This window comes from Acipenser ruthenus, chromosome 11 (assembly GCF_902713425.1).
Source record: "Acipenser ruthenus chromosome 11, fAciRut3.2 maternal haplotype, whole genome shotgun sequence".
NCBI lineage: Eukaryota > Metazoa > Chordata > Actinopteri > Acipenseriformes > Acipenseridae > Acipenser > Acipenser ruthenus.
The window spans coordinates 21,771,374-21,797,438 of NC_081199.1; the positions used below are offsets into that span (position 1 = coordinate 21,771,374).

The 26,065-nt window shown below is 38.8% G+C and overlaps 1 protein-coding gene across 2 annotated transcripts in view; it reads right to left on the reverse strand.

The window, feature by feature from the left end:
- The window catches only part of LOC117426980 (integrin beta-2-like), a 78,585-nt gene that overhangs the window by 49,100 nt on the left and 3,420 nt on the right, over window positions 1-26,065 (reverse strand). The window contains exons 1-4 of one of the 2 annotated variants that reach the window (XM_059033445.1): window positions 16,396-16,564; window positions 3,889-3,949; window positions 2,389-2,477; window positions 718-910 (exon numbers count right to left, since the gene is read on the reverse strand). In XM_059033445.1, the coding sequence (XP_058889428.1) occupies window positions 718-910; window positions 2,389-2,477; window positions 3,889-3,949; window positions 16,396-16,473 (421 nt within the window). In that variant the 5' untranslated portion in view covers window positions 16,474-16,564. Of the gene's footprint in view, window positions 1-717; window positions 911-2,388; window positions 2,478-3,888; window positions 3,950-16,395; window positions 16,565-26,065 lie in introns of those variants that run through there. The other variant, XM_034045270.3, reaches the window with a different exon arrangement.

Sequence of the window (26,065 nt, forward strand, 5' to 3'; positions counted from 1 at the left end):
AAGCGCTCACTACAAACGAATGGGTCTCTTTTAATCGCTGAAATCCATTTTACCCTCCTGTCTGGATCAGCAGGAATCCTGTAGAAGGAAACTTTATATTTCTGTCCAGAACAAAAGACTCGGGCATCACTAAAATGTTACCGCGCTAGGCATTTTGGTCATCTTCCACAGTAATGCTGACTGTGAAAGAGTGTTCAGCTTGGTGACCAAAAACAAAACTCCAGCCTGAGCACAGACATGCTAAATTCACTGGTAACGCACAAAGTCATGATGTGAGCGAAGCAGCAAGTGTGTCACACACAAACCTTTAGTGACACCTTGCTCAGGAAAGCCAAGTCAGCCACCTATGAAGCTAAACATTCAAGATCTGAAAGTGCAGTTTGACCTGTTGGATTCCTTTCTGTTCCAAACAACTCACTTTGTGGATAGCTATTACATTTGGTGTAATAGCTATCCACAGCTCAGCTCCAGAACCTCAGCTCTGGCTCCATGCTCCGGAACCTCAGCTCTGGCTCCATGCTCTGGAACCTCAGCACTCGAGTGATCCAGCTCCAGCTCCGCTCTGGCTCCGGAACTCAGCTCAAAAAACTGGCATGCTCCGCTCCAGCTCCAGGCTGCGGAACTGGCTCCAGGGCTCCGGAGCCAGAGCAAGGTCAACCATATCAAAAAGTATACTTTCCTTTTTTAAATTGGTTTAATGGAAAAATAATGACATACCAGGCCTAAGATCCAGATTTATTTGCTGTGGTGCCAACTGAATTGGGTGGCTGCCGCTTTTAAGGGGGCTATCCATACTTGGAGTAAAAACACTGTCAGGACTGATAATGTTGGTCTCTGTGCAACCTCTTTTCTCCAGTTGTTCCTTGGTGTCACAGCGAGCTGAATCTGGCTCCCCTTTGTTTGTAAAATTCTGTTCAGAAGACAAGCACATACATGTTACTGAGTCTCTCTTCCAAGTGGCCCAAATACCCAGGGCTGCCAGAACACTATGACATCTGGTGGCACCTGTCCTACAAAAAATCGCGAGGTCCTACCTTCAGTTTGTAGCACCCCTTACAAAAAAAGCTCTGCAGTAAGTTACCTGTAAGATTGCAGTTTAGTCTAAAGTGGTGGCCGTATGTGTGAATGCGGCTTAAGATGACCGCATCCAAATTTTACTGATGTGCAGTATTATATTGACACTTCATTGTATAGTTGGTTTAAGGGACCAAATGAAACTGTTTAATTTTTGCAGATTGAAAATTGTATTTTGTTTTTTCGATCAGACTCACTAAGGCCTGGAAAAACATAACCACATTTCATTTTATTTATCATTGCTTCCTATTCCATCCAAATACCATTTGTTTTAAATCTGATGTTTTTTTAGGGTTTCTCAAAACAACAGTATGTGCAATGAAGTTAGGATAATCTGAAATTGGGGGTACTGATTTTCAGGTTTTGTCTTTTCACTTTTACAGATTGTCCTTGATGCCTTTTCAAACGTAACCTTGAATTGGACACTTTATTTCAACTTTAAACATAATGGCCCTGAATATCAAAGCTTTTCCGACTGTTGGGGAGGCCTTTTGTGGCAGTGTTCCGAAAAATAAAAAATGGCCAGGAAGGATGAGAGTAGTGGCAAAACCCCAATTCCGACAGTATGAGGACTGTTATGCAAATTAAGTGGGTACCTAATTAACATACCCCCCATGCAAATATCTAAAGGGTTAAGGTGGTCAGATTGAGTATTTTCCATCTAAAATGGTTCTGCCTGTTTCAAAGAGTCCTAAGGAGGCAAGAACATATTTCAAACAGGCTCTGTGCTGAAATAAATTCCAGTATGGAATCGCAGATGATGCCGAAGGTATACCCCACGGGGGGTATATCGTCAGTGGGCCACCTGTTTGAACCTTACAGTAGAGCAAGTGCTACATGAACTTGCTTTATTATTATGTTCTATTAAATGTGTCTTCTCTTCTTGCTCTCTATCTCCTGAAACACACGCCTGTTTTGTTTTTCTCCGCCTTTACTACCTTTCAATCCCACCTGTCCATTGATTGAAATCCTGAAATGACATAAAAACTGCAATTTGCATCACTAACATGTATGTGTCTCATTTAAATACAGGATAGTTATTCCGCCACCTTTATGTAAATTGCACCCATTCCACCTGTCGGAAAACAGCAGAAAAGTGTTTCATTTTGTGATGGAAACAACGTTCGGGATAAGTCGGGTTAAGACAGATGGACACAGCGAGTTTTGGACTGTCGGAAGACACTTTTGATATTCAGGGCCAATGAGCCATATTGTGGAGCTCAGTGAGCCATGTGACACAAGAGCCACGTGCTGGACAGCTCTGCTTTAAATAGTGGTCTTGCCTTTCCACAGGTCTAAGTAAGTTGCCCTTACCTTTTGTTTACACCAGGCACATAGTGCACCAGAGGTGATGCAGTCTTTACAGGTGTTCACATTGATTTTGGTGCACTCCTGGGAAAGAACTGAAAGTAGAAACCCAATGAAAAAACAAGGGTACATAGAGCTATAATGAAACACAAGTCACACTTCCCTTTTAGCTTATCGTGATTTTAGACTATTGGTCAGGGAATCACCGTTCTCTTTATTATTGTTCTTGTTGCCACTGTGTATCCTTTGAATTGGATATTATCTATGTATGTACTGTAACGCATGGAGCTCTTACCAACTTGCACAGTCGTAAAATTCAAGGTTTTTAGGTTTTAAAATCCATTTCTTACTTCATTAGTAACATTGTTCTCTAGTTATTTTTCAAGTTCAGAAATCTGAACAATTTCCTGTTTAACTTGTTGAATTTGAGATTTTAAAAAATGTTAATAGAATTGAGTCTGTATACATTGGAATTTGAATTGATTAATGTCTAATTATAACATTAACATAGATATGTACCTCTAATTTTACTTGAATCTTGATAAAAGAATTCTCATTATTTAAAAGGTGGTAGATATATTGGATCATGTTTCAAATATAGACATCAGATTTAACTCTTCATTGTCAAGATCACAATTTTGATTTCTTTTTTAGTGATGTTTTTAGGTGTGGATAAGTGTACCCCTCCTTTTAGGTGTACAGTATTTTGGGGCAAATCTGAACATATGCTTTTTATGCACAAATAAATCCATAAGCTTAAAATAGTTTCAATATAATACAATAAAAATCTGCTTCGTAGACTGTACTGTATATTGACGCCTCGTGATAATGTAATACTGTCAAAAAAACGTATTTACCATTTTAAGACACAGTATTAGTGGTAATAATAATAATAATAATAATAATAATAATAATAATAATAATAATAAAGTGAAACCACTAACACAGTACCCATATCACCATTGGCTCGGTAGTTCTAAGAAATAATTATTGCATGTGGTCATTGTTTTTTTTTATTATTATTAATCTGGTTTGCTTATTATTTTTGTTTCTACACTGGGCTGGATTTTCAAAACAAAATGGATTTTCAGTAAATCTACAATTTCAAAAGCAGACATCTCCTATTTGTATTTAAATGCAAATTACATTATGTTACCTCCAACTGTGCTCCTTCACTACAGTAATTTCCCACAATAGCTCAGGAGAACTGAAGGTCAGTGCGTGTCGTCACGAATTAAAGACCAAGCCAATTGCTTCTTTACAACTAGGAGCTCAAGAATGGATGTCAGCGAGCTACCGGCCCCTGGAGGACAAGGGACAGCCCTGCAGGTGTCTGCTTGAGCTCGCTGGACGCATGGCCAGTAGGGGGAGTCCCTCTCCCAAACTACAGGAGCACCAGGCCAGTGGGTCGCTCCATGTGGAATCCCAAACTTTGCACTCCCTGCATACCACATGGATGTGCCTTCAGCAGTGATTTTAAATGATCATTGAAGTTTTTATACTCACCCACTTCCCTGTCCAGTAGCACCAAACTCAACAACAGAAAGCTAAGGTATGGACTCATTTTCTATAAAAAAAAAAAACACAAGAAGGCAATGTAATGCAGTACATCTGTATTTACAGTATCATTCTTATTTTTTTCAAGAGTTTTGACTGGAATATATAGATAACCACTATAACCGAGTTCCAATCAACATTAGAAAAAAAGGACTGTCAATTAATCGCAGTTAACCTCTGCGATTAATGAGCTATTTACACTGGTGCATTTATGCGCTGCGTTTTCTATCGAACCTATGGAATTGAATACTATCTTTCATACTTGAGCGTAATCGCACTGGCCGATTAGGTAAATACACAATAGCAGGGTTGCAAAGGAAAGCAATTTTTTAAGAAAAAAATGATATAGTTATTGAAATGGGGCTGGTCGACACAAATCCGTTCTATTTGGCAAGTGTTCTGGAAGTTTTAGTGACAAAGGGAAAAAAAAAAGTTGCATATGATCACTGCTGCAGTAAACACTGTTGGGGAAGAGCAAAGAACAGCAGCTGAAATAAGAAAGAAATTGATAGATCTAGTGAGCAGAACAAAATTAAAAGAAGGGAGATGAAAAAGCTTTAAAGTTGATTGAGGAAACCAAAATACCTCACTGTTGACAAGAGATTTGGAGCTGTGAAAAGTGACAGGCTGTACTTTGAAGTTCTATACATACATAAGGAAAGCCATTCTTCATCTGTGTAGAATGAAAATCAACGGTGTGTGACAAACATATTTAAAGAAAAAGTATACTGATCTGTGTTTACTTTTCTGAAAATGTACTTTGTTCCAACCAGACCTTTCATTATTTAATTAACTTCCAACAGGGTCAATTAAATAATTTTGGACAAAACGTATATAGCCAGCTAAGCACACTATCTACCTTGACACTTGTATTAGTCTTTAGGGGCATGCCTGATAATCAAGCTGCGTTTAGCCTCACTATTTAAAAGTGTGGGGCAGGTGGCTGCTGCAACAAAGCTTTGTTATTTGGGGATCTGGCGGGTTTCCTTTAGAGTTTATCTATTGAGAAGGAGGCGCTTGTCACTATTTTTGTCACTTGAGTTTGGTCCAGTTTATTTATTTGTATCACGTTTTTGTGTTAGTCAACTTATTTATTGTACACATTTCATTTTGTTTGTAGTATTATTATTATTATTATTATTATTATTATTATTATTATTATTATTATTATTATTATTATTATTAACGTAATAATTGCTGCACGGCATTGTCGCCAGTTTAAAGCAATGCAATCTTCCCAAATAATACTATTATTATACTGATTACATCGGGACTTTTGGTATATGATTTTATTTAATAATTGTTTTTACAACTTGACAATGCCTCAGTTACTGTTGTTTTTCACCCACATAACTTTGGGTCACACATACATAGTTTTGTTTTGTAATGATTTAAACCTTTTGTAAAAAAAAAAAGAAAAAAGAAAAGAAAAAAGTATACTGTGTGTGGTGGGTGGTGTGTGCTGGGGGGGGGGGGTTATAAAATACAGAGGCAAGTTCATATTGTCATCTCAGTGTTTTACCGGAGAAAACCATTCAATAAAGCGTACAGTTCCACAGCGAGTTAGTAGTATGAGCGCCATGGTATGTCATAAAACATTGGGTTACTTACCGTAACCCTGGCTCCCTGAAAGAGAAGATGAACACCAATGACATTACGTATGGGATATGCCTGCCCATTGGGTAGGTACCGCTGAGCTCTCTATACCAGAGCTGCCGATAGGCCCCTTCCTGGGATGATGTACTTGGTCCCGCCCACTGAGGGGATAAAACTGTCATCAAAAGGAAGCCATTTCTCTTTTTCCATCGAACCCGTGAGGGCGACCAATGCGACCTCGCAGTTGGTGGTCGTCTTCTCTTTCAGGGAACCAGGGTTACGGTAAGTAACCCAACGTTCCCTTTCAATTCGAAGACGACCACCAATGACATTACGTATGGGCAGCAGTGTGGAGTAGTGGTTAGGGCTCTGGACTCTTGACCGAAGGGTCGTGTGTTCAGTCCCAGCTGGGGGACACTGCTGCTGTACCCTTGAGCAAGGTACTTTACCTAGATTACTCCAGTAAAAACCCAACTGATAAATGGGTAATTGTATGTAAAAATAATGTGTAAAAAAATAATGTAATTGTATGTAAAAATAATGTGATATCTTGTAACAATTGTAAGTCGCCCTGGATAAGGGCATCTGCTAAGAAATAAATAATAATAATAATGTATACCAGAGCCGTCGCGAGGGAGAAGGAACGGCAGCATATGAGGGATGCACAAGCACTGTCTACCACATTAAGACGGTAGAACCTGGAGAAGGTATGCGGCGTAGCCCAGCTAGCCTCAGTACAAATATCAGACATCGAGGCCCCTCTGAAGAGGGCCCAAGATGTAGCCAACCCTAGTGGAGTGTGCGGCTACCCTTCTAGGTGGGGGCACTATTATATGCAGTCGAGACTGTATCCACAATCCAATGTGATAGACGCTGCTTAGAGAGGGGCTGTCCTAAGGTCCGTGTCCCGTGACAGACGAAGAGCTGGTCAGATTGACGCAGAGCTCTTGTTCTATCCACGTAGCATCTCAATGCCCGCACTGGGCAGAGGAAATTCAATCTCTCATCCTCCGTTGAAGCAAACAGAAGTGGATGGAAGGACTCCAATTCCACAGACTGATTAACGTGGAAGGCTGTGATCACCTTGGGGAGGAAAGCAGACACAAGTTGGTGTGCAGACACCCTGCTGCCATCCTCACAAATACGCATGCAGGAGCTGTGCACAGACAGCACCTGCAGCTCACTGACCCGCTTAGCGGAGGTGATAGCCACGAGGAAGGCTGTCTTCATAGACAGGTACTTCAACTTTATGGAGTGTATGGGCTCAAACAGGGCCTTCGTGAGAGCCTCCAGTACAACATTGAGACTCCATTCGGTGAGAACAGTCCTCCTAGGAGGGCATAATCGCTGAGCGCCCTTAATTAACCTATTATTATTATTATTATTATTATTATTATTATTATTATTATTATTAACGTAATAATTGCTGCACGGCATTGTCGCCAGTTTAAAGCAATGCAATCTTCCCAAATAATACTATTATTATACTGATTACATCGGGACTTTTGGTATATGATTTTATTTAATAATTGTTTTTACAACTTGACAATGCCTCAGTTACTGTTGTTTTTCACCCACATAACTTTGGGTCACACATACATGGTTTTGTTTTGTAATGATTTAAACCTTTTGTAAAAAAAAAAAGAAAAAAGAAAAGAAAAAAGTATACTGTGTGTGGTGGGTGGTGTGTGCTGGGGGGGGGGGGTTATAAAATACAGAGGCAAGTTCATATTGTCATCTCAGTGTTTTACCGGAGAAAACCATTCAATAAAGCGTACAGTTCCACAGCGAGTTAGTAGTATGAGCGCCATGGTATGTCATAAAACATTGGGTTACTTACCGTAACCCTGGCTCCCTGAAAGAGAAGATGAACACCAATGACATTACGTATGGGATATGCCTGCCCATTGGGTAGGTACCGCTGAGCTCTCTATACCAGAGCTGCCGATAGGCCCCTTCCTGGGATGATGTACTTGGTCCCGCCCACTGAGGGGATAAAACTGTCATCAAAAGGAAGCCATTTCTCTTTTTCCATCGAACCCGTGAGGGCGACCAATGCGACCTCGCAGTTGGTGGTCGTCTTCTCTTTCAGGGAACCAGGGTTACGGTAAGTAACCCAACGTTCCCTTTCAATTCGAAGACGACCACCAATGACATTACGTATGGGCAGCAGTGTGGAGTAGTGGTTAGGGCTCTGGACTCTTGACCGAAGGGTCGTGTGTTCAGTCCCAGCTGGGGGACACTGCTGCTGTACCCTTGAGCAAGGTACTTTACCTAGATTACTCCAGTAAAAACCCAACTGATAAATGGGTAATTGTATGTAAAAATAATGTGTAAAAAAATAATGTAATTGTATGTAAAAATAATGTGATATCTTGTAACAATTGTAAGTCGCCCTGGATAAGGGCATCTGCTAAGAAATAAATAATAATAATAATGTATACCAGAGCCGTCGCGAGGGAGAAGGAACGGCAGCATATGAGGGATGCACAAGCACTGTCTACCACATTAAGACGGTAGAACCTGGAGAAGGTATGCGGCGTAGCCCAGCTAGCCTCAGTACAAATATCAGACATCGAGGCCCCTCTGAAGAGGGCCCAAGATGTAGCCAACCCTAGTGGAGTGTGCGGCTACCCTTCTAGGTGGGGGCACTATTATATGCAGTCGAGACTGTATCCACAATCCAATGTGATAGACGCTGCTTAGAGAGGGGCTGTCCTAAGGTCCGTGTCCCGTGACAGACGAAGAGCTGGTCAGATTGACGCAGAGCTCTTGTTCTATCCACGTAGCATCTCAATGCCCGCACTGGGCAGAGGAAATTCAATCTCTCATCCTCCGTTGAAGCAAACAGAAGTGGATGGAAGGACTCCAATTCCACAGACTGATTAACGTGGAAGGCTGTGATCACCTTGGGGAGGAAAGCAGACACAAGTTGGTGTGCAGACACCCTGCTGCCATCCTCACAAATACGCATGCAGGAGCTGTGCACAGACAGCACCTGCAGCTCACTGACCCGCTTAGCGGAGGTGATAGCCACGAGGAAGGCTGTCTTCATAGACAGGTACTTCAACTTTATGGAGTGTATGGGCTCAAACAGGGCCTTCGTGAGAGCCTCCAGTACAACATTGAGACTCCATTCGGTGAGAACAGTCCTCCTAGGAGGGCATAATCGCTGAGCGCCCTTAAGAAACTGGGTAGCCAAAAAATGTGCGCCCGGAGACATTGAATTTACGGAGGCATGGCAAGCAGAGATAGTCGCTAAATACACCTTCAAGGTGGAAGGTGACCTACCAGCATCAAGCAGTTCCTGCAGGAACTGTAAGATGACTGGCATAGGGCAAGATATACTAGGTCTAGGCAGTGGCCAAGCACCGTGTGTCCCGAGGGCCTTGTGCACCGCGTACTGTGCAGCACTGTGCATTCCCGCACTAGCTTTGCACCAAGCACCTCGTGCACCAAGTACCGAGAGCACTGTGTGCACGGTGCACTGACGCTGAGGCGCTGGACACCGTGTGCCGTATGCACTGAGCACTTGTGCACCGAGATACCTGAGTATCAAGGGCTATGCGTGCGCCGCGGTACCGAAGCACTGGGGAGGCCGCTACACAATGTGCCTACCCTAACCTTCTCTTGATTCCGGGAAAGCGGCAAGCCAGCTTTCAGCACAAATGCAAGGGAAATACAATTGACTCGAGAAGCTTTTTTCAATCAATACGCTCAGCTCAACACAGAGGTCTTACCGTACCGTCTTGAGAAGAAAAAAGTGAAATGGCTTCCTTTGTATGGCAGTTTTATCCCCTCGGTGGGCGGGACCGAGTGCATCATCCCAGGAAGGGGTATATCGGCAGCTCTGGTATAGAGAGCTCAGTAATACCTACCCAATGGGCAGGCATATCCCATATGTAATGTCATTCGAATTGAAAGGGAACAGGAAGGGGCTCCCGAGTGGCGCATCCAGTAAAGGCGCTCCACGCAGAGTGCAAGATGTGCGCTATAGCCTGGAGATCGCACATTCGAATCCATGGCTCACCACGCGTCAGCCGATAGGGCGCCTGTGGTTCTGCAGTAGAGCTGCCAGATCTGTGTTGTCCTCCGACACTATAGGTCTGGTGGCATCGCTGTGGATCCGCAGTGCGAAAAATGACGACATGGCAGGAGCACGTTTCGGAGGACGCGTGCTCCAGCCGCCATTTCCCGAGTCGGCGGGGGTTTGCAAGCGGTGAGCAGAGGATACAGATAATAATTGGCCATACTAAATTGGGGAGAAAACGGGGGTAAAAAAATGGCAGTCACAGGTTTCTAGTGAAAATCTGCAACGTCACAGCCCTGCGAAAGTTTTATGAAACACAAATTGCAACCTGCGAGGGGTCTGCAACAGCGATTCCTTGCAAATTGCTTTTATGAAACGGGCCCCAAGTTCGATTTTCGGACAAAAAGCGCTGCGATCAGCACCCTGTCCTGCTAAATTTGGATATAATCTGAAGGCAGTATGGATCGGGTACAAGCTGCTGCATGGTTATTACTCCGAAGAAGAGAAAGAAAGAGAAGAATGTGGATTCACCCTATGATAACGAGCAACGGGAAACCCTAGGGCAGTACCAGCGTCCTGTGCAAGAAATGAAATATACTGTATATATCTATATAATCTCAAATTGTGTTATTGGTAACAAATAATCTCAACAATGTTACTGGAAACAAAAACATTGTTTAAACAAAATTAGAAGTACAGACAGGACTACCAAACGCAATCATTTCATTGCATCCTGATGTTTTTGTTTTTTAAATAAACAATACAGTAAACGCAGGTAGATGGTACTGTCAATGCAGATGTAATGTCAAACAGCACAGACAGTGTTTTACATTATTGGAGGAAAAAATACATGTATACTAACATATACGATTGACATAAAACCATTTTAGTTTAATTTGCTGTAAATACAATACCACTTACCTGCGTATCTCTATATTTGATGTTTTAAAAAATAATAATTTAAAAAATAGTTCTGTGCACATTTCGCAAAATACGATACTTTACCCGTCACGATTTTCACAGGGCCTTAATAGTAACGAAAAAGATATTCTGCACTGCTATAATCAGACGTTCCTCCATCTTCCCTGTGATATCTGATGCGCAAGTCTGAATACAAAAATAGCAGCGAAACGTCGAGCGTAAAAAACGCAGCAAATAAACGCTATAGTGTTAATAGCCTTTAACACGTTCATTTATTTGGAGATTGTTTTTTTTTTTTTTTAATGTCCATTAGTAGCGTGTTTGTCTTTATTATTTTGTGATGTTTACTTTTTTTTAAAACTTTGTATTATTGCAGGCCAGGGGTAGGCAACCTTGGATCTTCCAATCCATTCCACTGCAGGACTTTGTTCCAACCAGACCTTTAATTGTTTAATTAACCTCCAACAGGGTCAATTAAATAATTAAAGGTCTGGTTGGAACAAAGCCCTGCAGTGGAATGAATTGGAAGAGCCAAGGTTGTCTACCCCTGCACCAGGCTTATCAGCATCTAGTTTGTTTGTGTGCTGCGCAGATTGCTTTCTAATCCTGACTTCCCTGTTAACAGCGGGGCTGAGATTGGGAAGTGCATGCACAAACACAAAAAAACTCCCGCCTTGCAATAAGCGTCTCTTTCTTCTGTCACAGCTGACATGAGGCAGTAATATGTATGGTGGCCCTGAAGTACAAATAGAACAACACAAATACAACTAAAAAAAACACAAATACAAATCAGGTTTCAATTTGTATTTTTATTGTATTTGTGGTTTTTTTTTGTGTGTGTTTTGCACTTCATGGCCACCGTAGATGCGATGTAACAAAATAATCATACCGAACGGGAGGGGATTTTGTAAATGAGGTCTATTAAATATTCTGTCTAATTTATTAAAGCTGCCGGTAATTGTGGGCCTTGTATTTGCTTGATTATTTTAAGAACTCTGAAAAGCAGGCGTTAATTTGCCTCAGTAGGCTATATGAAAGGCAAGGTGATGTGGGAAACTTGTCTTCAGCAAGAAGGAGACATTGTTTTCAAGGACAAAAAAACATTTAATAATGTTTAGCAAATAACTAATTTTTTTAACCCTTCTGATCGTCAGTTTGTAAATTGCGGTTTATAATACCTTATTGTTTTGCAAACTCCAGTTTTCAATATATGTTTCATAGCTTACATGACAAAAAAGAAAGCCTGCAAATAGAGAATATACATGTAATACAATGAGGGCTCATTCTTCACCGTTATTTCAGTAATACCTACAGAATTTATGTTTTGTAATATGGCATTCTGGTATTTAACAATACTGGTTCAGGCAGTATTGTTAAATTAGAGCAAATACAGTACAGCTGGTTGTAGGCCCATCTGAATTATGTAGTTATATTATAGACCATACAGATATGCTTTAAAATCATACATAGAGTCAGAAATACAGACATATATAAAAAAAATAGGAGAGTTGTAACTGCATAAGAATTTAAGAAGATATAAGTCATAGTTAAACCGAAGACTGTTCGTATGAAGCTGTATGGAGTTATTGTTGTTGAACATATTGCTGTAAAATGGAAGGATTATCCACCTGTTTGACTGCCATGGATGTAAGTAAATAAAACGTATTGTTTCTGAAGTTTGAAAAGTCTATACACCTGGAATTATTCTATACGAAATAAGAAGTTGAACTAATATGCGAAGCACAGTAACTGGATGATGTGTCGCAATGTATAAGCAACCTAAGCTACAAACTCTGGAGTGGTACATTTGTTTATTAAGAAGCCACCACACATTCCATATTTTATTCCTTTGTCCTGGTGATGTATTTCAAACATAACTCATCTTCATGTGTTACAAGTACTGCTTGTACCAAAATCTCCACTTCCATATTGGTAAATTTCAGTTTTCTCTTCCGAGCATCCTCATCACCATGGCTAGTACCAGCCTAAGGTCTTTGTATGCCATTAATTTTCTTTTCAAATGTGTAGCCTACATACAGTGGCTCTTAAAAGTATTCACCCCCCTTGGACTGTTCCACATTTTATTGTGTTACAACATGGAATCAGTATGGATTTAATTAGGGTTTTTTTGCCACTGATCAACACAAAATAAAGTCCATAATGTCAAAGTGAAAAATAAAATCTACAGATTGTTCTAAATTAATTACAAATACAAAACAGAAAATAATTGATTGGATAAGTATTCACCCCCTTGAATCAATATTTGGTAGAGGCACCTTTGGCAGCAATTACAGCCATGAGTCTATTTGGATAAGTCTCTACCAGCTTTGCACATCTGGACACTGCAATTTTTGCCCATTCTTCTTTGCAAAATTGCTCAAGCTCCATCAAGTTGGATGGGGACCTTTGGAGAACAGCAATTTTCAACTCTTTCCACATATTCTGAATTGGATTGAGGTCCGAGCTTTGACTGGGCCACTCCAGGACATTGACCTTTTTTTTTAAGCCACTCCAGGGTGGCATTGGCTGTATGTTTGGGGTCATTGTCCTGCTGGAAGATGAGTCTTCTCCCAAGCCCCAGGTCTCTTGCAGACTTCAGCAGGTTTTCCTCCAGGATTTCTCTGTACTTTGCTGCATCCATTTTGCCCGCTATCTTCACAGGCTTTCCAGGCCCTGATGCAGAGAAGCATCCCCATAGCATGATGCTGCCACCACCATGCTTCACGGTAGGGATGGTGTTCTCAGGATGATGTGCGGTGTTAGGCTTGCGCCAAACATAGCGTTTAGCGTTGAGGCCAAAAAGCTCTATTTTGGTCTCATCAGACCATAGAATCTTCTTCCACTTGGTCTCAGAGTCTTCCACGTGCCTTCTGGCAAACTAGCCGAGATTTGATGTGAGTTTTTTTCAACAATGGCTATCCTTTTGCCACTCTCCCACAAAGGCCAGTTTTGTGAAGCACCCAGGCTATTGTTACCATATGCAGTGTCTCCCAGCTCAGCCATGGAAGACTGTAACTCCTTTAGAGGCCATAGGCCTCTTGGTGGCCTCCCTGACTAGTGCCCTTCTCGCCCTGAATACTCAGTTTTTGAGGACGGCCTGTTCTAGACAGATTCACAGTTGTGCCACATTCTCTCCATTTCTTAATAATGGACTTTACTGTGCTCTGGGGGATATTCAATGCCTTGGAAATGTTCTTATATCCTACCCCTGATTGGTGCTTTTGAAGAACCTTATTCCGAATTTGCTTCGTCTTCATGATGTAGTTTTTGTTAGGAAATGTACTAACCAACTGTGGGACCTCCCAGAGACAGGTGTATTTAACCTGAAATCATGTGAAACACCTTAATTGCACACAGGTGGACTCCATTCAACTAATTAAGTGACTTCTAAAGACAATTGGTTGCACCAGAGCTTATTTAGGTGTGTCCTAGCAAAAGGGGTGAATACTTATGCAATCAATTATTTTCTGTTTTATATTTGTAATGAATTTAGAACAATTTGTAGATTTTATTTTTCCCTTTGACATTATGGACTTTTTTTGTGTTGATCAGTGGCAAAAACTCATTAAATCCATTTTGATTCCATGTTGTAACACAATAAAATGTGGAAAAGTCCAAGGGGGTAAATACTTTTGAGAGCCACAGTATTCCAAAATATATAAGCCTATATAATACATGGATGAAGGCTATATTTGCATCCTGAGACATTAAAAAAGGCATAATACTGCAGTAGTGATGTCAAAATGGCATATTCGTCTAGAAGGTTATACTTGACCTTTAATGTGAGAGTTTATAAACTATCGACCTAACTGTCTTGTGGTTTATGTCGTCACATAAACCCTTGATGGAATTATTTTCCTGTAACTCATTAAAGCCCATCTATTATTCTCTCTATATATATTACAGGAAACTGATAAAATATACAGTATAATTTAACAGCAAATGCTGGAATGTTTCCGTATAATTCTGTGTAAATAAATATAAAACTATAAAGAAGGGGCAACACTATTAATCCAGAAATAGGACAGCAGGTTTTTTTATGCTGGGTTGTTTTTTGAATAATAATAATAATAATAATAATAATAATAATAATAATAATAATAATAATAATACAAATTTCACTTATATAGCGCTCTTCATGCAAGCATTCCAGGGCGCTTTACAAAGGAAATACTGTATAAAAAAGCCTGTGTCTAATGTATAATCCAGCTACAAACAGGATTTAAAAGACTAAATTGTGCTAGCATTCCTGATATGAATCCTAATTTAATATCACGTAATCTCCAGCAGAAAGGCCATACAAAATGTAGACACCCCCCAACAAACACACACTTACATTTATGGACTACTTCAACACTAGAACCGCCACGATTAAACCTACAACTGCCGGTACATTTTAAACACTATCAATATTAAAATGAAAGACAAACTATTGGATACAACTCAAAAGTTTTATTCAAGCACATCATGTCAAACATCTGCACAGCCGAAACAGCGTATTTAAATGAACAATTAAACATAAAGCGGTTTATTTTCTAACTTATCACATATAAAGCACTACTTCAAAAAATTATAATAAAATAAACATTTCAAAAGAAACTAGTGTGTAAACAGGTATATGCACATACAAAACTGTAAAAACAGAAGTCGTTTTTTAATCTAAAACGAAAGTAACATATGATTTATCTTGTGTGTGTGTGTCACTCGCAGCACAGAATCCAGGTTGAGCTGCTGCAGCCTGCGGCTTTGCAGTTTTGTGATCGAAATGTTTCTGCTGAAGCGCTGTGGCTAGCTTCAAGATATGAATCGGGAGCAAGTTCCAAAGATGAGGGGCATTATAACTAAATGCCCTGGCTCTGACAGAGTTCAAACAAATTTTAGGGACTGTCAGAAGATTAGCATTTTCCGATCTCAGGGAATGACCAGGGACATACGGGGTCAGCAGATCTTGAAGGTAATAAGAAGAACTTTAATAATAATAATAATAATAATAATAATAATAATAGCATCAGACAAACAAAAAAATGAGAAGGATGCAGTAATTGTATTAATTAAATATGCAATTAAAACCAAGACTGACTAAGATTTTTTTTTTTTTAATTGCTTGACAGCCTAGAAAAAAGTCTAAGCAATGTCATGTCAAACAGTGATAGTAAAAAGCCACTACTAAAGCATGTCCGCATGGTCTGCACAGGCCTACAAAGAAAAAGGTCCCCACTCTTGCATTACTCTACTTATTGTCCAGGTGAGATAAATATAATCTTAATGAGGCTTCTCCTTTAAAAAATTAAGAATGAGTATTGATAACATTGTAAAAATACATAATTAACAAGAAAATCCAAACCAAAAACGTTAACAGGTCCACATAACATCCCTAACCAATCAGATTCTTAGACATCATTTTCTTTAAAGATTTTCATCCATATTATTATGCCCCTACCAGAAATGTACCCTGTTGTTTTTATTGAGGGCATCCTACAGACCATATAAACATACAGTCTGGCACTAGACTTCCTCCAAGTAGACTAGACCTGTATTGAACTTCCATGGACATGCATCAGAGCATTCATGGTAGAGTACAGTCTGGTTCCCAGCTGTCCTCCATACATGTGTATACATCTGTGGCTGGTTGTTCAGTGTTAATAGCAAACAAATGTTCTTAGCAATTCTGGTACTTTTAAACCAGTCTTAATATGTGGTAAACTGTAATTAGGGCTTCTGTTTTTCGGTGCTTATTTTTTTTAGCTATTTTCGAGTTTTATGTAAATTGTTTTTTTCGGGGCTTTCATTGTTGATATACTGTATGAAATGTGTGTTTTCGGTTACTTTCTAAAATGCTTGAATGTTTTTCTTTTCTGTCAAAATATTTATAGTAGTAACTCGACAGTACTTGCACACTTAAGTTGTACCTTCTTTCCTTTGCTGTGTTCCACAACTAAATCCTTATGGTCACAGGACATTCTTCTGGGTTTTTTGCGTGTAGTCATGTTTTTCCATTTTGCCACAATTTGCAATTCTGTTTTAAATCCTCTGTATCTTAACTGTAATTCAGTTTTAAATCCAGCAAACAAGCCTCCATTCCTGATTGTAATCTCGTTTTAAATCTCGTAAGCAGAGCCACCAATAGAAATCTACAAATGTGCTGTCACTCAGTAGTTGGGGTGGGTTTAGAGTATTCAGAACAAATCAATACTGACTGGGTTTACATGCACATGAAAATCAACTCTACAGTCTTGACTCTGACGTTCCCACGCAAATCTGTGATGTTGCCACGCAAAACAGCGAAAGAACGTCCTTTGGTCAGTGCAATTGTAAGGGCAGGGTCAATCACTTTCTCACGATAAAATTAGCTGTAAAAACCCATGTAAACCTCAGCAGGAATCGTGCTTCTGGCTCACAAGGTTTCAGCAGTCAAGATCCCGATTTCCTGACTTAATATCACGTAATCTCCAGCAGAAAGGCCATACTTCAACACTAGAACCGCCACGGTTAAACCTACAACCACCGGTACATTTAAACACCATCAATATTAAAATGAAAGACAAACTATTGGATACAACTCAAAAGTTTTATTCAAGCACATCATGTCAAACATCTGCACAGCCGAAACAGCGTATTTAAATGAACAATTAAACATAAAGTGGTTTATTTTCTAACTTATCACATATAAAGCACTACTTCAAAAAATTATAATAAAATAAACATTTCAAAAGAAACTAGTGTGTAAACAGGTATATGCACATACAAAACTGTAAAAACAGAAGTCGTTTTTAATCTAAAACGAAAGTAACATATGATTTATCTTGTGTGTGTGTGTCACTCGCAGCACAGAATCCAGGTTGAGCTGCTGCAGCCTGCGGCTTTGCAGTTTTGTGATCGAAATGTTTCTGCTGAAGCGCTGTGGCTAGCTTCAAGATAAAATCACACCTACCTTGTATAAAACAAAGGAATTGATGGCTGCAAGGTCCAGTAGAGATAACAGGCTTGTAGGCTTGTGTGTATATGTGTGTGTGTGTGTGTGTGTGTCTATATATATATATATATATATATATATATATATATATATATATATATATATATATATATATATATATATTTACATATATATATATATATATATATATATATATATATATATATTTTTATATACAGTGCCTTGCGAAAGTATTCGGCCCCCTTGAACTTTGCGACCTTTTGCCACATTTCAGGCTTCAAACATAAAGATATGAAACTGTAATTTTTTGTGAAGAATCAACAACAAGTGGGACACAATCATGAAGTGGAATGAAATTTATTGGATATTTCAAACTTTTTTAACAAATAAAAAACTGAAAAATTGGGCGTGCAAAATTATTCAGCCCCTTTACTTTCAGTGCAGCAAACTCTCTCCAGAAGTTCAGTGAGGATCTCTGAATGATCCAGTGTTGACCTAAATGACTAATGATGATAAATAGAATCCACCTGTGTGTAATCAAGTCTCCGTATAAATGCACCTGCACTGTGATAGTCTCAGAGGTCCGTTTAAAGCGCAGAGAGCATCATGAAGAACAAGGAACACACCAGGCAGGTCCGAGATACTGTTGTGGAGAAGTTTAAAGCCGGATTTGGATACAAAAAGATTTCCCAAGCTTTAAACATCCCAAGGAGCACTGTGCAAGCGATAATATTGAAATGGAAGGAGTATCAGACCACTGCAAATCTACCAAGACCTGGCCGTCCCTCTAAACTTTCAGCTCATACAAGGAGAAGACTGATCAGAGATGCAGCCAAGAGGCCCATGATCACTCTGGATGAACTGCAGAGATCTACAGCTGAGGTGGGAGACTCTGTCCATAGGACAACAATCAGTCGTATACTGCACAAATCTGGCCTTTATGGAAGAGTGGCAAGAAGAAAGCCATTTCTTAAAGATATCCATAAAAAGTGTCGTTTACAGTTTGCCACAAGCCACCTGGGAGACACACCAAACATGTGGAAGAAGGTGCTCTGGTCAGATGAAACCAAAATCGAACTTTTTGGCAACAATGCAAAACGTTATGTTTGGCGTAAAAGCAACACAGCTCATCACCCTGAACACACCATCCCCACTGTCAAACATGGTGGTGGCAGCATCATGGTTTGGGCCTGCTTTTCTTCAGCAGGGACAGGGAAGATGGTTAAAATTGATGGGAAGATGGATGGAGCCAAATACAGGACCATTCTGGAAGAAAACCTGATGGAGTCTGCAAAAGACCTGAGACTGGGACGGAGATTTGTCTTCCAACAAGACAATGATCCAAAACATAAAGCAAAATCTACAATGGAATGGTTCACAAATAAACATATCCAGGTGTTAGAATGGCCAAGTCAAAGTCCAGACCTGAATCCAATCGAGAATCTGTGGAAAGAACTGAAAACTGCTGTTCACAAATGCTCTCCATCCAACCTCACTGAGCTCGAGCTGTTTTGCAAGGAGGAATGGGCAAAAATTTCAGTCTCTCGATGTGCAAAACTGATAGAGACATACCCCAAGCGACTTACAGCTGTAATCGCAGCAAAAGGTGGCGCTACAAAGTATTAACTTAAGGGGGCTGAATAATTTTGCACGCCCAATTTTTCTGTTTTTTATTTGTTAAAAAAGTTTGAAATATCCAATAAATTTCGTTCCACTTCATGATTGTGTCCCACTTGTTGTTGATTCTTCACAAAAAATTACAGTTTCATATCTTTATGTTTGAAGCCTGAAATGTGGCAAAAGGTCGCAAAGTTCAAGGGGGCCGAATACTTTCGCAAGGCACTGTATATATATATATATATATATATATATATATATATATATATATATATATATATACACACACACATTTAATGTTGTAGGTTATATTCAAAATAAAAACATGTGTTGTAAAAGGTGGTTCTAGTGTTAATGAAATGTAACTTTTAGATGTTCCACAAACACACACACAAATATAAATTCTAAGTAGTAAAACTTGTAGAAATTATATTTTATATAATTGTGTGTGTGTGTGTGTGTGTGTGTGTGTGTGTGTGTGTGTGTGTGTGCTGGTAACCAGACAAACAAGTAGCTAATGCGCGGCGTAATTCAGAATTTGCGCGGCAAAACATAAATTCATTTCTCTTGTTAAATGTTTTTATCTTCATGGAAATGCAATTCCTGAGAAGTACGGCCAAATTATAGTGAGGAAAACTGTCATGACTTGTCCATGTAAACACCGTCAATGATAGATACAAGTCAGGAAGGAGGGACATTGTCCAGCTGCACTGGGAGATGTATTTTTGTTTTTGTAGTAGTCCTAGTAGTAGGTTTTATTTTTTTTAATGGAAAAGGGGTGAAGTCAACATGAATTGATTAACCATTTCCACTGTTTTTGCAGTGCTTTCTGGTGTTTATTGGCTTTACACCGATTTAATTTTTTTGTATCGGGGGTGTTTTATCGTTTATCGACTAAAACCGAAAATCAGAAGCCCTAAACTATAATACTTTCTCACACATTTTAAAGGTTGTATTGTTGGCAGGAAGTTTTATTGTCTGTGGTATAGAACCATGTTGCTGAAATTGTAGCAGTAAAGGGCTAATATTCAAGAGCATTTAGAATACCAATTCACTTCAATTTTATATGAAGACCTATAAGTCAGTTCTGCACTAAATTCACTTTTAAAACTTCACTTATTTCAAAATGAATGAACATGAAGATACAGTAGGAACAAGTACTGCATCAAATGAGTGACTGTGATGGGGTACTCCCCGCCCCTGTGCATATTTATGTTTTGTGTTATTTTGTATTTGTTGTATTATTATTATTTAAATGTGCTGTTGTGCGTTTATTTAAAAACACGCTGTTTTATTGTTATTATTGTTTGACAGAATGGATGGGGTTAAAATGCCCCATCCAAATAAAATCATGAGAATGTGTGGTCAACAGCAAGTGATTATTGATAAACTGGCTGTTGAACACGCATATGATAAAACCCATGCTGAATGTGGTTGAGGGGTAAACTTGGTAATTGCTAGCCAGTTAATCCCTCGGCCACAATATAAAAACCTGCAGCTTTGGCTGAACAGGGTTGGGTGTTCGGTGAGGAGAGAACGAGAGTCAGGAGGTGAATTAAAGAAAACTAAGAATTACAATTGCTACTCATGCTAAACTAAATCAGCACCTTACTTGTTTTTGGGTTTGTCTCATCATGTTTGTTTAGTGTCTCTTTTGGCCACCGTGCCATTTTGTTTAGTGAAAGTCATTTGTTTTGTATGAATTTTTTATTTATATTAAACGTGCAGCAGCCCATTTTGTTGATTTGAATAGTGTCTTAACAAAATGTTATAGCCCTTAACTTCAAAACTAATTCTTAAAACAAATCCATCGTGTTCTTGTGTGGCCTTTAGGGATGTTAATAAAGGGGTTGATAAAACCCCTGATAGTAAACCCCAGAAAGCATGCGAGCGGACAGGGAAGCAGCTATTTGTGTAACAGCAGGAACAAAGACATTGAAGGGGTTGGGACTACTGACCAGGTGACGTGCAAGTACCATATTTACGTTTTGAAATTAAAGTACAACATGGCTCCGTGTACATTCCGGCCAATCGTTTTTGCATTCAGAATCGGAAAACCAGAAAACGACTCGTTTTTCATTTTCTATTTTTTGAGTTTAAAATACAAAAACGGATTCAGGCTTGTTTTCCCATTTTTCATATTGCTTTTTGCAACAAAATATTCGAAATAGAATAATTTGTAATACCAAAATAAATAATAGACTGTAGGGACAAAAATGAAATCAATCTCCAAGAGTCGGTGATAAAGAAGGTAGTCTTTATTCAAGCAGATATCTGGAGAGACAACACTTCACAGGAAATCTGTTAATGCTTCTCTAACAGGTACACACTTAAACAATGATAGATATACTAACGTATCGGACAGACCTATTCAACCAAGTGAGCCAGCCCCTTTTAGTGATCCTATGGCAAGCTCTGTAAGAGGCTAACAATTTGAACATAAGAACATAAGAATTCCTCTCTCCCTGTGGTTTGCAGCTCTTACAAAAGAAGTAACTGCGGTACAATGCTAAACTTCACCATATTCTGTTACAAAAGAACCCCCACTGCAGCATGAAAACACTCCGCAACATTTAATATCTTAATTATTTAGCTCCTTCAAGACCTTTAAAAAAAAAAAAAAAAAAGGTCATTCACGGCCAGCTCTCTGTCCCACTGTCATGACGATGCAATAATTTTGCGCCTGTGTTTACCAACATTATTTATTAATTAATTTATCTATCAGTTGTTACAAAGTACTGTATTACTGTACAGCCGTAAGTTAATATAATAATCATCCTTGTATCACTCAGGTAACAGTCACATTATAATAATACTAAAAATAATAAGCCTTCACACACAAGGAGGGAAAAATCCACGTACGGTTCTTATATTTATATCCGGCTTTATAAATTAACTTTATAAACTTAATTGGATGATATTATCAGAGCACATTTGTCCAGGGCGCTCACGTATGTTTAGAGCTCCCCTTTCACTGGTTCCCAATTTGTTCCACTTGGCCAGAACGTACACGGACCAACATGCTGTAAACTTTTTTAGATGCAACCAGCTTAATACAGTTACCATTTAAAGAGTGGGCAGGGTGTGGATTAGAATAGACCACAAGCTAGCTGAAGGTTTGAAATAGCATTATGAGCTTCACATATGTGACAGAAGTTGAATAAGAGGAGGTGTGAATGTGTTAGACCAGTTTTGTTCTTCTTTATTTTCCATTGGTGCATTTCTGTTTAATACAACTCTTCCAATCAGGTATTGCTGCTTTGGCAGGAGATGTAACTCGGGGCTGGTTAACAGACTCTCATCATAGCTATAATGGACAACAGAAATTAACAAGAAATAGAAACAAGTACTGGAAAAAAATATGAATCTAAACAGAAATCTGAAGCACATGGGCTCAAAAAAAAAAAAAAAAAAAATCAAGTAATTATGTCTAACAAAATAATTCCACAAATCTTACCTATTTTGCACTTCTATTAGCTACATAGGCTTTACATGTGCAGGTTTGAAAGAAACACATGTTATAGCTAAGACCCTGTGTAAATCGCGATTTCATGGACTGCGCAGAAATAATGAAATTAGCCCAGTGTTGCATTTTTTTCAATATTCTTGAGAAATAAAAATAAATTCTCATACTTAAAAAATCACATTAAAAATCACATTAACAAACTGTACAACTCTGCTGTGTGCCTGCGTGTACTATATGCCATGCACATAGTGCTGTGCAGTGATTATGTCATGTGACTATATGCAATCTAGGCGGGAAATTTAAATACTACACACTGTAAACAAGAAAATGACTCTAAAAAGGCTAAAAATGTGTCTGCAACAGATCACGTAAAGCAGTATCCAGCAGGAGTTTACACAGCAATGGCGGTAACCTCTTCTGTACATACTGCAACGTTACTGTAGATCACTACCGGAAATCGTCTGTTGACAGGCATTTAGATTCAATTATAAAATGGCTTGGATAAATTAAGTGCTGTGATTGGCTGAACACATGACCATGCAGTAACAATTGATTTATGCACGGCTATGACATCATAGACCTACTCACTTACCTGATCTATTAATATTACTGCACCTTAATAATAATAAAACCTGAGTGACTTTCCACAAGTTAATTTTGTTTTTTGGATTATCATTTGAACAAGTTCTTAATGAGAGAAAAGCAGTGCCCCCACCCTCTGATTTCAGAAACAGATTCAAATCTCTCCTACTCTCTCTGCTGACACAGCAGTTGGTTTTTAAACAAGGTCTGGTTTGCCATGTATTTCTATTTTGCTCGCCGCGGACGGAAGGGACAGCGCAACCTGACACAGAAGTCATTTGTCATCAATACAGATTAAATTGTACTGGAGTTTGTGAGGCTGTGTGTTGTTTAATGTGCAAACAAAAAAAAACATAAAGATGTCAATGAGATCAACCATGAAAGTACTTGTTGTTACATGTTTGCCTAGCCTGGTGATTCTATGTGCCCTGTCATCAATTTTAAAAAATATTTACAAAATGTACCTATTAGTGTTAATTACCTCGGAAACATGATGACTCACATTTCAGAGCAAGTTGGACTTTCAGAATGTTACACGAACCACTCAATCTGTAGCATTGCTGTCTAATGCTGGTTTACAGTCCAGGGAAATTATTTAGGTTACCGGTCTCTATCCACGGCCTCACAATCAGAAGCCCCTCCCTTGATGTCGACCCCAAATGCCAGTGCAGTGGCTGGCTATTCTGTGAATCCTCCCTCAGATATGGGAAATCAGTCTGCTTTCATTCCAAGTGCTATTTAATCTCAAAATGTTACTATAAATGGCAATGTTCAATTTAATGTTTTTTACGACAAATAATAAAAGTAAAAAAATATATATGTCACAATGAAACAGTCCTCAGGGACTATTTTTTCACAGTGGAAGGATACATAATATATTTCTTCTTTTTTCCTTAAAAAGCTAGTTTGTGTAATTATTTTCAAGAACAAAAATGTAGCCATTTTATAAACTAAATAACCCACTCCAGGGTGTGCGGTAAGACAATTATTAGCGCACTTCCTGTCGTGGGTTATTTCTTACATATTCTATTGCAAATTGTGGAGAAATTCCTTAATCAGCCCAGCTAAGACGTAAATACTTACCTAAAGCTGCCGAGTATCACGAGCAGGAGATTATGGAATTGGTAAAACAGTCTGGTTGCTTGTCTGTGGTCACTGACGAGTCGACTGATGCCCAAGATCAGTATGGGTTACACATTGTAATTGTTTTGCAAGACCTAAATGATGAACATGCACCTGACGTACTAGAACTGAAAGCTGTCCTTGCAGATACACTTTACCTACAGGCTGTTAATTACAACACCGTTTCACAAGCTATTGTAAAGTGCTTGAATAACTTTGATGTTGATTTTGATGATGTCAGTGCATTATATCTCTCTATTTTCTGTTTAAAAAAATAATAATAATCTGTACACATAATTTATAAGATAGTTTCGCAAAATATGACACTTTACCTGTGACACTGCCATGAATTAAAAAACATGATTTTCACAGGGCCTTAGTTATAACATGTATTTCTGGCACTACTAGGTTAAAAAGGCTCTCAATTTGCTTGCCTTGCTTTACGTCCTTGGTCATTTTACTCCAACACTGTCTTTTGGGTCTAAGCATGTTGTCTGTAAGCGTGTCAGTTAATAGGAGAAGCAGCTGATTAGTTAGTGGTTTCACAGTCCCTGATTAGTACATTATGTAGTCCGAGATTCATGCTAATCTGGGTCTGTGAAACTAGCAAGCTCTTACCAGAAATTAATGTAATGTAATCTGGAACCTTGAAACAAACAGTTCCTTAAATGTATGGGGGGAAAAGTGTGGAAATGGTAGTCAAATCACATTTTCAAGAGTACCCTTATAAGTGTCCTTCTGCACTTTGATCAAACTGTTTAACCATTTACCTCTCTCATGTGTAAATTGAAATATAACTAGAAAGAACAAAGGGGATAAGCCACCTTGTAGTTAAAACATAAAGGAATGTGTAGAGAAATACTAAGAACATTGATTAAAACTTGGCTGAAGAGTATGGAGGATAATTTGTGTCAATAAATAAATAAATAAATAAACCAAATAAATAAAGAAATTGATAAGTAACGAAATAAATAAATAAAAATCGAAATACATTAAATTTATTTATTTTGTTTTTTTCATTTTGGCATACTTTTCACTCTAGTATTTCTCATTGGGCGTCAATCATACTGGAAGGGCGGGACACTGCCGCTGGTGAGTTCGATTCTACCAACTGGTCTGCTGGTTAGCATAGAATCGAGAACTGACGGCTGAAGAAACCATTCACATTAACATTCTCAAAAAGAGGTTGCTAAATAGGTGAACATTTAACTCATTTTAAATAAAATACATAAAAAAAAAAACTAAAAAAAAAACACACATTTAAAAAGGACTGTAAATTCCACAACTGCATAGCGAAGCAACTGATTTCCTGGAACAGGAACCAAGTTTGTATAGCACTAGTCCCGCCCCTGTTTCCAGCAGTACTAGACCATCACTCATGAGCTCAATGAGAATTGATTTGCTCAGACAACGACAAGGTGCTCGTTTCTATATTGCGAGATCGTAAGTTCAACATGATCAGTCTTTCGATCAGTTGTCACCTGCAATCTGTGTGAGCAAGGTTGTATAGAAACGCTATACAGTACAACATTGTATGAGATACAAACAAGCCCCAGGTCTTTCAGGCGACAAAATTACAACAACTGTATATAAAAACAAATCAGTTTATATTTTAGTGGGTCACTGTGGGATGCAGGGCATGGTTTGGCAACACAAAACAAATGCAAAAAAGAATGACATTCTAATTTGTTTTCATATACAGGGCCTTTTCTAAAAAGCTTTACTTCTTAACACTAATCGTAATGACAAGTCATTGTGGAAATAGATGCAGAAACACTGTAGTTTTAAACCTGAACAGCAAATGACAATTAAATGCAGTATACAGTACTGTACTAGGGCCATTCTGCAAATGCAGTCA